Source organism: Trachurus trachurus (genome assembly GCF_905171665.1).
Source record: "Trachurus trachurus genome assembly, chromosome: 23".
Classification (NCBI taxonomy): Eukaryota; Metazoa; Chordata; class Actinopteri; order Carangiformes; family Carangidae; genus Trachurus; species Trachurus trachurus.
In genome coordinates, this window is record NC_139912.1 from 22,110,618 (window position 1) to 22,126,683 (window position 16,066).

General features: G+C 40.6%; 2 protein-coding genes across 2 annotated transcripts; both read right to left on the bottom strand.

Moving 5' to 3' along the window:
* Positions 1 to 2,012: 2,012 nt before the first annotated feature.
* spx (spexin hormone) lies at positions 2,013 to 4,047 on the bottom strand (the record flags this gene model as incomplete). Its single annotated transcript, XM_083999447.1, has 6 exons — positions 2,013 to 2,077; positions 2,792 to 2,878; positions 3,039 to 3,101; positions 3,370 to 3,427; positions 3,557 to 3,640; positions 4,042 to 4,047. 6 exons carry the CDS (start codon positions 4,045 to 4,047, stop codon positions 2,013 to 2,015), a joined length of 363 nt encoding a protein of 120 aa, XP_083855573.1.
* Positions 4,048 to 5,397: 1,350 nt separating this feature from the next.
* Positions 5,398 to 16,029, bottom strand: golt1ba (golgi transport 1Ba). The gene is made up of 5 exons (XM_083999246.1): positions 15,863 to 16,029; positions 15,045 to 15,136; positions 13,389 to 13,567; positions 12,355 to 12,436; positions 5,398 to 8,913 (listed from the first exon to the last, which is right to left on the bottom strand). The coding sequence occupies exons 1-5, from the start codon at positions 15,885 to 15,887 to the stop codon at positions 8,875 to 8,877; spliced, it is 417 nt and encodes a 138-aa protein (XP_083855372.1). The 5' UTR covers positions 15,888 to 16,029; the 3' UTR covers positions 5,398 to 8,874.
* Positions 16,030 to 16,066: the final 37 nt, after the last annotated feature.

The window sequence follows — 16,066 nt, forward strand, 5'->3', positions numbered from 1 at the left end:
AAATAGCTTCTTTAACTCCTCTTTCAAACCATCTGTCCTCTCTGTCTAGGATTTGGACATTGCTGTCCTCAAAGGAGTGGGCTTTCTCCTTGAGATGTAAATGGACAGCAATGTCCAAATCCTAGACAGGAGTGGGCTTTCTCCTTGAGATGTAAATGGACAGCAGAGTGGACTGGACTCTGCTGTCCATTTACATCTCAAGGAGAAAGCCCACTCCTTTGAGGACAGCAATGTCCAAATCCTAGACAGAGAGGACAGATGGTTTGAAAGAGGAGTTAAAGAAGCTATTTTTGTAAAACTAGAGAAACCATCCCTCAACAGGGGAGGTGGCCTCAGACACCACCTATCTCCAATTTACAATGCTGCCCTTTCATCCCTTCCCAGGAGATTCAACAATCTAACCTCAAAGAACAACCACTGTTCACAAGTGGCAAGTGACTCCAACGACTGTCGTTAGAACACAATAGGGCACTAACAAAGTCGAAACCAACTTCCCACCAACGACTGTCACTCCAACGACTGTCGTTGACACTTGGAGCACAAAAGGGAACCAGTGACATCATCACCCTTGTGAACGCCCACACAAGAGGTTAAATAGTGAGTCTCCACACCAGATAGTTGGACCAGTCCCAGCCTGGTCAGTTGCGTACATGAACTGATGAAGCCTCTTGGATGAGAGGTGAAACGTCTTCCTAGACAAATAACTAAGTCCAGTTGCTTTCGATTTAACCTCCTTTGAAATACTATGACCTGGGCAAATGAGAATATGCACCGGATTATTAATAACATTTCTTGGATGGAATATTCTACAGGCCTGTTCATGTTCCTCTGTGGCACAGTTTAATTGTGGCGTCCCCCAAGGCTTTATCCTTGGCCCACTTTTGTTTTCAGTCTACATGTTCCTTTCCAGTCAGGTCACACACAATAGAGATGTTGTCATTGACATCTATGCAGATGACACAGTCTTATGTTCTAATGTAATCCAATATAATGATTATAATTGCCTAAATAATGGTTTTAGTAATACAGCTAAATAAAAAAAATGCATTTACAAGTTCTCACCCTGTGCCCCTGTGTCATTGCTGGGTTTCTACAAAATGTATAAAATGGCATATTTACTCTCTTTGAGTTCACATGTCAAAGTCTTCTTCAAATCTCATTCTGAACTTGAGGCTGTACACATAAATGTGCATGAGCCATAATGAGGTATCATGTCATCAACTAGACAGACAATGATCTCCATCAACAGCTTGTGGGTTATAATATCCCGCAAAGCCTCAAAGCCATTTTATATGTGGTTGGATTTCATCTGCCAGAAACTTTATAATTCCAAAAAAGTTGGAGTCTTATTTATTGACTCATCCTCTTTGTCTACTCCTGGTCTAACAACAAAGAGGATAGATAGATCATCCTCCATGCTTTGAGCAAACTAATTGCTTTTGTACTGATTTACATCCCTCTTATATACCCCACACATATTCAATAACAAATCACATTTTGATTCATACTTCTGTGTTGATGACAAAGAGAACAATATTTTCTAGTCTTGTTTTTAGCCCAAGAATCTGCTCTCTTGCATACTGAAAGTTGTACCTGTTTGCAGTTTTCTATGGTAATTATTGAGGTTAAATTAATTACAAAAATGCCTATTCATAATCTTCGTTAAGATATTCTACATGTCCAAAACCTTATGGTCATGTGACATTCCAGCCAATATAAAGATGTTGGTGTGATTGGGCAGAAGTGTCCACAGTGTAAACCCTTGCGTAATTTGAGTGATTTGTCTGTTTGTCTGACACTAGTGTGTAGAAAGATTTTGATCCAACATTTAAGGAAATCTATGACATCAGAGAATCCCAGATCAAGTATGAATTCAACCTGTTTTTATTAAAACATAACATTTCAAACATTACATATGCATAATCTTTATTTACAAAACAGCTGCTCTGACCCCGCACAGAGGACTGAGCACCTTACAATCAAAATCAAAGACGGTGTTTTCTGGCAGCCTATCAGAAGAATTCTCTCTTCCACACTGGCAACTCCTGGAAATACACCTCATCTGGGTTTTCATCCGCTGGTGGAGAAAGAGAGAAAGAGAGAAAATGAATCTTGAGACAAAGGACATGACATCAAGAATCAGTTTGTGGTTTAAAGACCCTGAGATCTTTCTCAAGCTCTTTGTCCTGGAGCATCAACAAGTCACATTCAAACATTTTCCTTTCACTTCTTCAATGTGACCTTCAGAGTTTTATTGAGATCATCAAATTTAATATCTCCCTGTGCTACTTGTATCTGTTAAAAGTCTAACAGATCTAAAAGTTCCCTCAAGCAGAGAGCAGGATTTAAAATGGCAGAAACATTTTCTTCAGACACTGGTTTTGCCGTAAAAGCTATCCAGCAGTTATCCATCAGTCATAATAATAGTTATCCAATTCCAAGAAAGGTGTGATTTCTTGTGGGGGCGGTGAGATTTTATCCGCAAGCTTCACAGCTTAATTAATCGGTGTCCACCAGAATCACAATATAAAAAAGCTGTGAGTTAATAACAATCTTGATACGATCATTTAGGTCACTTGAAGTTTGTTTTTGCTCCTCGTGCTAGATTTAAAACCTTGAGCCCTTACACTGAAACAAACATTTATATCACTTTTGCCTGTTTTTGATGAAAGAAATGCTTCAATTTGATTCACGCACACACACAAAAACAAACAACACCAAAAAAAACGGAGTGTCTGTCAGAAATGAGTATAAAAATAGGATAAGTTTCTGTTCCAGATGTTGCTCTCACCTCCCTCTCTGGCCTGCTGCAGGAAGTTGAGCAGGACGGTGGCTGCCTGGTCCACACTCAGCTTCTCAGTGTTCTGACTGCGGGTCTCTGACAGGAGACAAACACCAAACACACATCATCTGTACACTTCATGGACCAAAGTTGATTCCATTGCTCTCAGACTGTTCTGGGAAAAAAGTTGTGGAAATGTTCCTCTTAATTATCCCCATCAGATAATAGGCTTATTAGTTCTTGTTTTGTTTTGTACCTAAGTGTAATGTGTCGTAGACGTCTCCTTCTTTTCTGTCCTCTGAGATGAACCTGCGACCCTCTGGAAAGACAACATAGTATTTCTATCTGTACAGCAACAGTGTGGAATTTTTGAAGAAATAGATAATATACTATATACCATTATAAAGTAACTCATTTTATTCTTTTCACAATTTGAATTATGTTCCATCTGTTCTTATTTCTGAATTTTTGAACAAAAAATATGACTTTAAATAAGTGATTATTTATTCTCTCTATGTTTATTGAATTATGAGTACCTTAAGTCCCCATGCATACATGCAATCACTAGGTAAAGCCTGAACACATACGTGTGCCCTTGAGGTACAGCATAGCCTGCGGGGTCCAGTTTCTCCGTTGGAACGAGCCCTTCAACAAACAAAGAAGAAAGAAGAAAGGACTTTGGTGATGTGATCCATGAGTCACATCACGTCGTTTCTCATGTCGCCTCAAAACATCACAGTCAGTAGTTTTATAAACAAAACGAACCATTTTTACCTTCGGTGCACCCCACGACTGTGAGATAAATGTGGCCAGGAGTAAAAGGGTGAGTAGATAAGTTAATGTGATGGTCCTCAAACCCTGTGGGAGACACAAGTCGATGGGAACTAATGTGCTGATTTACACAACAGCAGCAGAGTAACACAGCAGCATCTCTCTCAGAGAAAGACTCAATCTGATGTGTGCGTTTTGGTGCGTAATTAACGCATTACGCACGAAATACGCACACGAAATGAACCAAACTTTAAATTCATGGAGTTGGTTTGAAACTTTTATATATATTCTATAATATATATGAATTATATTCTACATTAATAACCATCAAAACCAGTTTTTTATGCTGTCCTTGAGAAATAATCTTTTAAAAGCGTTTTTAAGGCTGCAAAACAGACTGTATACAACTTCTAGAAAATGCTGAAAGTGGATGGGAATGGAGGAAAACGCTCCACACACTCGCCAAATCAAAAAGTCAGTGGACTTACTTTCATGTTGTCAGAGGTCCTGGGAGCCCGGGGTCCAGCGCAGAGGAGACAGCAGCAGGTGGAGAGTGGCTGCGGACGCTCTCCTCTCTGTATTTATAGGCTCAGGGGTGGGAAACCCTCTGCGCTCTGCGCTCCTTCATGATGCCAGCAGCTATAGGTCACGCCAATTTGATGAAACGGGGGCGGCTGGGAGAGTGAATGAAGGAGCTAAACCGATCAATTCCACTCCTTTCATTGTTGGGATGTAGTAGCCTGTAAATATTTCTGAATTAAAACAACCAACCATAAGCTGCAGCTTCCAGCCGCCTGAATTACTCACGTTGGTGCTTGCAGGGCCGTTAATGTAAAATGTGGCCTGGCTCCGGGTGATGTCACTGTCGATAGGAGCAGTGATATTTTCCCGCTGTGTGGGAATATTGATATGTTTGCACCGTGCTCACTGGAGCAGAACACCAATAGATGAGAGCTGGAATTTATGAATTTAGAGAAACAGATCCGGCAATGAACGGAATTACCCCTAAAGTCTGCAGAAATAATGAGACTGTGGGCTCCTTGGATTTTACTGTCAGTGTCAGACAGTCTACAAGGAGATTATTTACTGACTGTAAGACTGTAGGACATTAAGTAGACCTGGAAAGTCCCACACACACCCATCTCCACAGGCACTAGAAACAAGTTACAGGAATTATTCCTATTCCTATTCCTGTCATTATTCTTAATATTTACTGTCAGTATTACCCCATGTAGATGGATATGGTATAGTTGATGGTGTAGATACAAAGGTTTCAGAGACTGAAACAGCAGAGCTAAAGAAGTTCAGACATCCAGAGGGACCTGGGCTGGAGCTGCTGCTCCTTCATAAGGAGTCTGTTGAGGTGGTGGTTAACTGGACATGTGATGAGGATGCATCTGATACATCTGGACCACAGTGTAGATCCAGAACACAATGGGGAATGCCTCATTGCTCTGTGTGAGTTTTAATACAACCACAAATATAAATAACAACTTGTAAAGTTTTTTTTGCCCCTTCTCCATGGAGCATGGATGTGTCCGGTGTATTTTAGCATCATTTCTGATGTATGGTTAACTGTATCACTCCTTCTCAGCTTTCTGTGTGTAATCTGGCTTTACCGTGCCTCAATTGATAAGGATAAATGCAGCCTACCTCATACCTGCTAAACTCAGTCTGAATGGAACATTGTATTTATAATCATGGGAAACATTTAACAGTTTGTGGATATATTTTTCTGACAAATGACAGCAGATGGTTCAGGTTTTTATTTACAATGATCATCACAACGTCTCATAATTAAATATTATTCTGACTGTGACAGAGTCAGGGTATAAAATCCTCTAGGTATCCTGCTGAGAGTGAAATAATCAATCTGCAGCTTCACTTATCATTATGTGGTTATTTAGTTTGGTCATTTGCTAGAAGCTTTGTCCTAAAACCAGAATTACGTCAACAAAAAAGAAATGGATTTGCTAAATATGTAGCGATGTAGTCATTTTCCTCTTTATTGTAAACTATTCTGTCCATGTCAGGATTCCTGATAGATTGGTTAGTTGTCAGGGTTCAGTCTAATCCTAACCTGTTATGGAGCAGGTTAGTCGTTACTGTGGTAAGTCGTTAAAAGCATGAGCCAGCTCCATGCCATGTGACACTTTTATGAATGTTTCCATTCTGTATCTCTATCTGGACCATTGAAAGGTGTTTCAGATATCAGATGTTGTCAAGAGTCGATGACAAGAATAAAATGAGCAACAACATGGATGGCAGACACGAGGCTAACTTTCATAGTATATTTACAAAATGGCCTTATACAGCAAAACATCATTTCACAGGTAAATTCAGCTTTTCCTGACGCTCTGAACAGAACGACCCACAGGAGAGGAATGGATGTATTCAGCTCTAAGGTTTGTGGTGGCTGACAGCTGAACAAATGTAGGGTTTTCTCTACAAAAAACAAGTGAAAACAGGAGAATCTGTACATTTAAAACCTGTAAATCTGCTCATTGGAGAGTTTAAGGGCACTGGATGAATGAGTAAATGAACACACAGGGATTATTCAAGTGGCACATTCTGATTAAGAGTTCACTGAAATCAGTTTTGAAGGCTGATAGCAGTGTTTTACATGTTTCAGACCACCACCATCATTTATTTATAAGTGGAATTTCACTTTACTTTAAAAGGTCCTGAGTTTAGAAAACCCAGAAGTCAAATAGCATTCACTTTGATCACATTAAGTTTTGGTTAGCATGCTATGAAAATCAGCTTGCAGAGTGAAACCATGCTTTATCCATGTCTCCCTGTTATTTTTTAAAAACCTTTATCTCTTCGAAGAGAAAAGATTTGGTTTCTGGCACAAAAAGTTGTGACTTGGCAAATTGTTAGATCTTAAATATTTAGTGTGTTAAGAGTTTTTTTTTTTTTTTTTTTTAAAGTTGGGACTGTTTTTGTGTAGACAGTACACCCAAGTTTTAGTAGATATAAAACAATTGGATGCCTCTCTTGGCCTTCTCTTTCATTTACCAAAGCAAATTTAGTTTTTAAAGGCAACATGATCTGATCAAAAAAACAAAATTACAGAGATAATAAAATTACAAATGTGGGCAGACATTCAATACTTTTCCATTTCCATTTCTTGCTATGAACATAAAATGGTTGCTATCAAAAAATGTGCTTCACTAAGCAGACCTAACAACAATAAATAAGCTACTTTGCCAGTAAAAATGACAAAATATTCCCTGCAACAGAGGAGAAATATGGAGCACATCTTAAATCTCTGCTAGTAGTGTACTAAAATGAGCCGAAAACAAATGGCAGCTCGGAAGATAAGAGCCTAAAAGCCAATAATATGCTTTGAAGAACGGCAGAAAAAAGAGGTCACACCTGCATTTACAACTAAACTCTGAAAGAAATGAAAATATTTCAGTTTGCTGACCTATGAAGGTACAGAAACCTAGGCAGGCCAAATCAGAGGTGCTTATTAGAAGCTTTTAACTGTGTCATATACTTTTACATAAGTCTGCTCTGCTGGAGTGTAAACTCTTCTGCAAAAGGGACCTGGTGTGTTTACAGGCAGAAGACAAATATGTTTCTTGAATACTGTGAGATCCAGTGAGTCAAAGAACTTTAGAGGACAGGAGGGAAATCAGCACATGGCAACATATATTACTTTAAACTACTTTGTTAATTAGCTCGACTTTCTTACTGGATCACCACACACCACTGTGGTCCAGCAGGGTCAGGGAGCAAGGACTGAGCTCTTTGTCTCCTGCCATGTTCCCTCAGTCTGAATCCATCCTCACTGCTCAGCTGAGCCACAGATCAATGACTTTACAGACAAAAGACACATCACATCACATCCTCTGTAAAAGTGCTAACTGTTGCAATAGGTAACAAAGATTTCCTGTAGCTATGTTTTAGAAAAAGGGGCCTGTATCTCAAAAAAACACTTTGGACTCACTTTACCACCAGTTAGTTTCACCCATATACAATACAGTGGTAGAGAATTATCATTGGACCAACACAATATCGTATTCTTGTCGTTGATTGTTTTTTTTTAATTTTAGAGAATGACAGATTAGAAATTATGAAAAAAAGGAAAAAATAAAAATGTACGTTATATTAAATTAAAATGCCAATTCTTTACTTCAACCAGTTACTTTTCTATAGTTGACCTCTTTTGACTTCTTTGGCCTCTCAAAAATAGCGGAGTCTCCTTTAATGAGATCCTAATGTATTTTCTAGTTAGCAGCTAAGCTAACTCCGTTACTCGTAGCAGCTACCAAACCAGCTAGCTTGGAGAGCTTTTTCTTCTGATTAGCAGTAACAAATTCTTGGTTGGTTTTCATGTTAAAGCTGTGAGGTCAGCAGCTACAGCTTTGTGAGTAGTCAGTAGAGTAGGCGACATGACCTAGCTTGTAGCGCCAACTGGGTAAACCCATAGACTGTAGCCTATATAAAGGGTAAACTGCAACATGAATTAGGCGTTAGCTTTCCGGCGTGACCAGGCTACATTACACACATTAACTTGTTTGTGGAGGGAAAACCATTAACAAACAGTCATATGATCCCATAGCACCTCACTGTACAGGAAGTCAAGCACTTATCTTTTAAAAAATAATTTATACCGAAGTCATCATTACTGTAGCCAAGCATTAACAGAAATGTAACAGTGGGGATTTTTTTTTTTTTTTTTTTTTTTACAATAGCCACATTTTGGTATTCAAATAACTGCAAGAAACAGACAAGAAACAAAGTATCACAGAGTAACTGCAAGGAGACAAAACGCTGGACCTAAGAGCTCTTGTCCAAATAAAGTTTAAAGCACAGGCACAGAAACATGACCACATGGCGAGCCGTCGGTCCGCTTCTCATCCACGTGGAGGGCCGGGTGGGGGGGTGGGGGGAGGGGCGTCGTTTTCTCCGTTTGCTCCGCAGAGCGAGAAAGTCACGTAGACGGTCGTAGTCGATGAGGCTTCGAGGGAGTCTTCCATCCTCCACCATCATGCCAGATGCACTCGACGGCGAAGGGATCAATAGCATTTGAAATATTTATCGTAGTGACCTTAGTAACTCCGTCCTGTGGTAACAGACTGGTGGTGCGAAGCGCTCGTGAACCTTTGATTGATTAGCGCGCTGACCAGTTAAATTACAGATAAGACGGAGAGCAGTCTTTGCCTGCTGCAGGCGGAGGAGGAGGAGGAGGAGGAGGAGGGAGGAATCTGAACATATAACCTTAGCTGCTTTGAATCAGCCCAATGAGAGATTGTGTTGCTTTATAAAACCTGCTGTAGTCAAACAGCGAGCTGTACAAAAAGTCACTGTTATACCATGGTGTTGCTCTCGCCCACTTTGTCCACGTACTGAAAGAAAAGAGAGAGACTGCGTTAGCCGTCGTCCGGTTGGTTTTCAGGCCTGAAGCGTGATCTGACACAGACCTGGAGGACTTTAAATGAGATGTAAAGTGTGAGTGTGTTTTTTTTTTGTCATTAAAAGGGATAGTTCAACATGTTGGCAAATTGGCCCATTGCCATAATCCCTATAGTCATAGCAGTAGGTTCGTTACCTTGTAATTGTCGGTGCAAGCTGTTTTTAGAACGGTGGAGCAGAGCCACGAGCTGCTCAGAGCTACGCTACGGAGGCTAATGGGATTTCTTGGTTTCCCTCATCAAACTCATCAAATACACAATCCAAAAACACAAGTTGTGACCTGCACATTCACCACGCAATCAGATAATAATGGAACGTTACGAAACAGAGCCGTTTTTGAGGTGAATACAGAGACTGCTTGTTGAAAAACTGTCCCTGAACCCAACGCGCATCAGCGGTTTTGCATGAATTTACCTCGAAAACAACTCTGTCTGGTAATGTTCTGTTATTATCTCACAGCGTGGTGAATGTGCAGGTCACAACTTGTCCACCAGAGCGTTTTGGAGTTGTTGGATTGTGTATTTGATGAGTTTGATGAGGGAATCCAAGAAATTCCTTTAGCCTCCGTAGCGTAGCTCTGAGCAGCCTGCCGCTCTGCTCCGCCATTCTAAAAATAGCTTGCACCGACAAATAAAGGTATCGAACCTACTGCTATGACTATAGCGGTTATGGCAATGGGCCAATTTGCCAAAATGTTGAACTATCCCTTTAAACTGCAGGCTGGGCTGCAGTGTATAGCCAGGATCCACAAACACTTCTAAAGGAAAGCATGCACGACTTCAAGAGACACACCACAGGTGAACAAGACAAACAGATTACCGTAGTAACCAGAGGTTTCCTGGTGTAATCGTGCACAATTACAGAAGAATTTTGTCAAAGTAATTTTTGATGAGGTAATTTTTCCCATTTTACATGTGGTGTGATGCAGAGTATAAACTAATTCACAATGAGATGTGATTCAGTGTCAGTTGTTATTGGTTGTAGCCTCTTGAGTAAACTGCTTCATATTTTTGTCTGGTTAGCAACTAAGCTACAGTAGCTAGTTTTCTTCCTGTGAGTTAGTTTGCTACTGACGATGTTATGATCCTAGTTCTTTTGTTAATGATACTGATACCTGATTTTGCATATTTGGCAACTGGAACAGCTGTATAGATCTGTGATATGATGCTGATATTGATGCATGGCATTGCTCAGATTAATCCTGAGCCACAAGCACTCTTTTTCTTCTTAATTTTTTTTTCCTTCCCCAGAGGACCGTGTTTTTTATGGACCAAAAAGCTTGCGATGGAATCATTCCAATACAAATGTTCAAACAGTTATCAGCCAGTTTGCTTACTGTTTTCACTTTTCATAACCGACAGCATATGGAAAATGAATTTAAAACTGCCGATTGGCCGAGCAGCATCAAGTGACCATGGCTGTGAAGGCCATAAAAGCTGCTCCAGTTAAAAACAGAAACATTCTGTCAAAATGTAATGATTCTCAGTATCAATATAGAGGTTTTGTCTGGGTCTGGATAGAACATTATCTGGTCCAGGGTCCTCCAATTAGTGATTTTGCTATTTACCTGAAATGAAATCTTTGTCACTACTCTATGATGGCAGAGTGTCTGCACACTACAACTTCCTGTTTAAAGGGATACGCCAACATTTTTTTTTGTGTCTTGCCTCACTCCCGAGTCCATGACCAGCAGATAGACACCATCCTTTCGACTGTGCGTGCAGTAACAAGGGAGATAGAGCCCGTATCGCCCGTAATTAGCTTAGCTCAAACGCTGGAAGTGTATAGGTAGTGTTAGCCTGCCTCCTACCCGAGCCGAAATCCGCAGTCAGAAGCTGATTTCATTTTAGCTCTAAACTCTGTAAATATATCACTTTATCAACATTTCAAACATGTTTAGGCGAGAAAGTAGCCGTTTAGATCAGCAGTGTGTCGTTCATTTGTCTAAATACCAGCTGTTCGGATGAATTCGGCGCTACTCAAGCTAGCCGTTGTGACCAACGCACTTCCGGTTACTTTCACAAAATAAAACACCCGTTGCCCTTTACATACAGAAAACCATGACGATAGAATTTGTGCTTTTACTTTGAAATAGGAAGCTAACCTACCCTCGATGTAGCTAGCTTGAACCAAAATAAAGCGTCTTTGCTTGAACCCTCCGTTTTGACCGATCTCGTCCCGTTACCGGCATTTGACCGCTCAAGATGCCTTACCGGAGAGTTCTGTCAGCTCTGAGATGAAGATCGGCCCGCCGGTTTCCGTTTAGAGTTGCTGAAGAGTTTCTCTGATGACTTTAGGTGGAGGCAGGCTAACACTACCGATACACTTCCAGTGTTTGAGCTAAGCTAATTACAGGCGATACGGCTCTATCTCCTTTGTTACTGCACGCACAGTGGTGTCTATCTGGTGTCATGGACTCGAGAGTTAGGCAAGACACGTAAAAAATTTTTTGGCGTATCCCTTTAAGACTTGTGAAAAAGAATTGCTTTCCAGGAAAAGAAATGTTGTTTTATGTTGATAAGAAATACTACTATATGTTACTATATCTATGTCAGAGAGGTTCATAATCTACTCCAGAAACTACTAGCAGTAGAAGCATCACATGTTTTGGATTTTTTATGAAATAGAAGTATAACTGTCTCAATACTGATCAATTCAAACATCAACATATTATCTGTGGTGTGTGCCTTTGAAGTCAAATAGATGGATTATGATAAAATATTTAAAGGTATGGCTCCCTTAACGAAAATGATTGCTTTCCCTATGATTCATGGCACAGTTGTCTTCTGGATATTGAACAGCGTGTTAGATATGTTAGCATGCAAGGGAAAATCGGCAGTGACTGACCACGACTGCTGATTGTCCTCAGAGCCTTACGAAGGCTTTAAAAAGGAAAAAAAAAAGAAAAGAAAAAAAAACACACAGACAGAGAAACATTTACCTCAAAACAAAGCTTCCCACACAACAGCATGGTAGGAGCATGTTCATTAGCCACAAACCTAAATGTGTGTCTGTTAATGTAATAGTGGGTCTAGATTTAACAATATCAGGCCCCAATGGACATCTCATAAAGCGCAGATGACCTTTGACATTATTGCATAATCTAAAACTGACTTCATGGTTGAATCCCACCACTTTTCTACTGACCCAGTTCACCTGCTCAGGAGCTATGTGTGCAGACAGTCTCTTATTAGCCCAATGGAGCAGCTGCGATGTGCAGGGGCAGAGCTGCCGTTTGATCGGGGGTGGGGGGGGCACTTGAGTTAATGTGTTGTGGTGTTTGAACACGGTGATTAATGAACAAGAAAATGAGCCATGCTGCGTGTAAACATAGCAGAGCTGCAGCGGTTGCTGCAGCGTTAGCTCATACTCACTGCGCTGATGAACGGCAGGTTTAGGATGGAGCCCAGGACAGGTATTCTCCTGATGAAGCCTACTACGACTGGGAAGAAACCCCTGCATGTAAGGATAGTGAAAGATAGAGTCAGGGGCTGTTGTAACTCCCTACAACAGTCATTTAAAGGGATAGTTCAACATTTTGGCAAATTGGCCCATTGCCGTAATCCCTATAGTTTTAGGAGTAGGTTTGTTACCTTTAATTGTTGGTGCAAGCTATTTTTAGAACGGCGGAGCAGAGCCGCGAGCTGCTCAGAGCTACGCTAGAGAGGCTAATGGAATTTCTTGGTTTCCCTCATCAAACTCATCAAATACACAATCCAACAACTCCAAAACGCTCTGGTGGACAAGTTGTGACCTGCACATTCGACGGGAGCGTGCATCAGCGGTTTTGCATGAATTTACCTCGAAAACAACTCTGTTTCGTAACGTTCTGTTATAATCTCATAGCGTACAGGTCACAACTTGTCCACGAGAGCGTTTTGGAGTTGTTGGATTGTGTATTTGATGAGTTTGATGAGAGAAACCAAGAAATTTCATTAGCCTCCATAGCGTAGCTCTGAGCAGCTCGCGGCTCTGCTCCGCCGTTCTAAAAATAGCTTGCACCAACAACTAAAGGTAACAAACCTACTCCTAAAACTATAGGGATTATGGCGATGGGCCAATTTGCCTAAATGTTTAACTATCCCTTTCACATGGACAAATAATGACAGCCAAGTCTTCACAATCACTAATTTTTGTTCCTGGATGTGACATAAACCAGGCGTTACACGCTGCAATATGTACATGTATGCAACTAACCTTTTAATAATACATTTTAAGACACCAATGTTCATATCAGCACCTGACAGCTACAGTATTTTGCCAAAAACACACCCATATCCCTCTTTCAAGAGAAAATATGTTAAGCAATATGAAAAAAAACTATATAACTCAACATTTCACTACTGGAAGTGGATTAACAGTCCGTTTGTTGTGTTCTTCAGCTTGTGCGTCTTTTGTTTCCTCTCACCTGAACAACAGAAAAAAGCCATAGATCTCCAGTACGACTCCGATGATGGGCCAGCCAATCAACACCACCAACACGCCTCCCAGGAAGAAGCTGGTGGCCTTCATCTTGTGTTTCTGGAAGAAGAAACGGAAGGTCCTCTCCAGCCCGATGACGAAGGCCAGTCCAGCAACAAACAGGATCTACAACAACAACAACAGCAAAGAGTGGTACAGTATTAGATAGATCCCTTTTCCCGCATCACCATATGCACTGCTTGGTGCTAGTACGTCAGGTGTGCTGGCTGGCTGCACTCCTGGCATATGCATAAAAGGCAGTTAAGGCAGTGGTTAATCAATAATCAATCATGTACCCACTAATGAACCACATTATGCTTTGTCATGTCTGTCACTGTCTTATGTATACATGTCCTGTTTTCCAATGCTTGTTATTGTTCGTGCTGTTTCCCTATGTTCGCCATTGCATGTTCTGCTTTTTAATGTCTGTTACTGTTTGTGCTTATGTCATAGCTATATATGTATTATCTGTACTATATGTAATCTACTTTTCTTTTTCTGTCTGCATGTTATGTCTGCATGCCAGCGTTGCTATGTGTCGCCTGCCTTCTGTTATGTACATGTCCTATTTGTTAGTATGAGCTTTTAGGTAAATTGATGTGTAATTTCATATGTATTTTAATGCATTGCTTAATTGTTTCTTTTGGTTCTTAGGTTGCCTGTAACATCTGGCCAGGGACAACAGATGAAAACTAGCCTGGCTAGCTAACTCTGGCTCACTTGCAGTTTTTCTGTTGATCAGTGTCCCTCTCAAATAAACCAATAAATTAAATTAAATTAATTATCAACATTCAACATCTGCTAATAATTAATTACAGTTGTGAAGCCAGCCATTTAAACAATCAGGAAGGAGAAGAGCTAAGAATGGATGAGGGAGAGAAAATCACAGAAAATAAGATTTAACTTTATCCCTCCCGGACTGTAGAACTCTGGACGTCATTCATCTTTTCTCTCTCTCTCTCTCTCTCTCTCTTTTCTCTCTCTCTCATATTCGTCCTCACTTCTTTGTGTGTATATTATCTTGTTGCTGCTTTCTTGGCCAGGCCATGCTCGTAAAAGAGATTTTTTTTATCTCAAGCAATTTGCCTGGTAAAATAAAGGTTAAATAAATAAAATAAACTTGAACCCTTAATAAACAGAGATCCTGCTATACTGCATACTTGTTTACACTGAACTACACAAAGCAAGAATAACCCTGCTGCAGTTTAGGATTTTCATATAACATCCAATGTTGTGCTCTCCTAGTGCTGACTGCTCAATAACTTCCCTGACAAGTTCTGAGATATAAAGGTTATCTTAGTTGAGGCGAGGAGAGAACATGCTATTTGACTAAATCTGCTACTGATCCGTCTCATTGCAGACACTTTCAAAAAAAATGTTGTCAGACATGTTTCTTGTGCTCTTATTTTGAGTGACTTTATCAGCGCTGTAGAGGTGAGATATGACAGGCTGCTCACCAGCTGAATATGTCATTGCATTCTACAGATACTGTACAAAAGACCTGAAAGCCTGGACAGAGCTGCAGCGCCAGCACCCAGTTACACACACACACACACACACACACACAAGATAACATCAGTCAAACGAAAGCAGCAACACTCACGTTTCCAATAGCCAGGAGTGCTTTGTCAAAGAACAGGATCATCCCAAAGAAGAGGAAAAACACGCCGAAGCCTGTTAATCCCATTCCAATCTCTGCAGGACACACACACACACACAAACCACAGAAAGGTTCAATCACTTCACTGCAAAAGTACTGTTGGGTAGTAGTGGGTATGGTTTCTTAAAATGTGACTGAGAGACCACCATATGGTGCACTGTATCTGATTTGACTGACTGTGTAATTGTGAAACACACTGAAAAATAACTAGAAAGTCAGATCTTCATAAATATGTAACCAGGTCAACCAATACAAGTTGACACACACAGGTTGATTTCAGGCAATCTGTTCCATCTACAGTAATTAGATATTTGATAAAGGGCACTCACTGTGTTAAGAAGGCAAGAAGTTTACAAGATATTTCATTCATTAACATGAAACCATTAAAGTTAACAAATAACGTTACACATCACCATTTCTAGAAAGAACCTGAGAGGAAATGAAAATAACCCTTTCTTATAAGTGTCCACATGGACTTCGTTGGTCAGACTGTAGTTGAAGCTAGTAAAAGCTTCTGAGGTGTTGGAATAACAACATTACAGCCAACTTAGTAATGTACAGGCACCAGTGGCCAAACAACACAAATATCTAGTGAGAGTTAGCTGTTGGCTGTTTCATGACAGAAAAAAAAAGAAAGCTAACTTTTCCTAGCACTGACTGCTACTTGCTAGTTAGCCAGCTGCTGCAGCTCAGGTGGAGCCGGTGTGACAGAGAAGCAGCAGCAGCAGCCGACAGATGTGTCCGAACAACACGGCTCTTACTCTGGGAGTCCGTTAGCGAAATCATCTTGACGCTGGATAGGCGGCGAAAGGTGGAGTACAAGTAGACAAAATGTTATAGAAGCTAATTCGAGTGCTTCTCTCTTAAAATAATTTGGATGACAGCTGCCACTGCAGCAACAGCCACGTCTTCCGGAAACACATCTTCTCGCGATGTCGTCTTCCGGGATAGACCTGCGCTGCGTT

Coding starts and splice junctions, on each gene's coding strand:
- golt1ba (XM_083999246.1), bottom strand. CDS start 15,887: ATGATTTCGCTAACGGACTCCCAGA. Junction 15,137..15,862: donor TTCGCTAACGGACTCCCAGA/GTAAGAGCCGTG, acceptor TGTGTCCTGCAG/AGATTGGAATGGGATTAACA. Junction 12,437..13,388: donor GGCTTTTTTCTGTTGTTCAG/GTGAGAGGAAAC, acceptor CCTTACATGCAG/GGGTTTCTTCCCAGTCGTAG.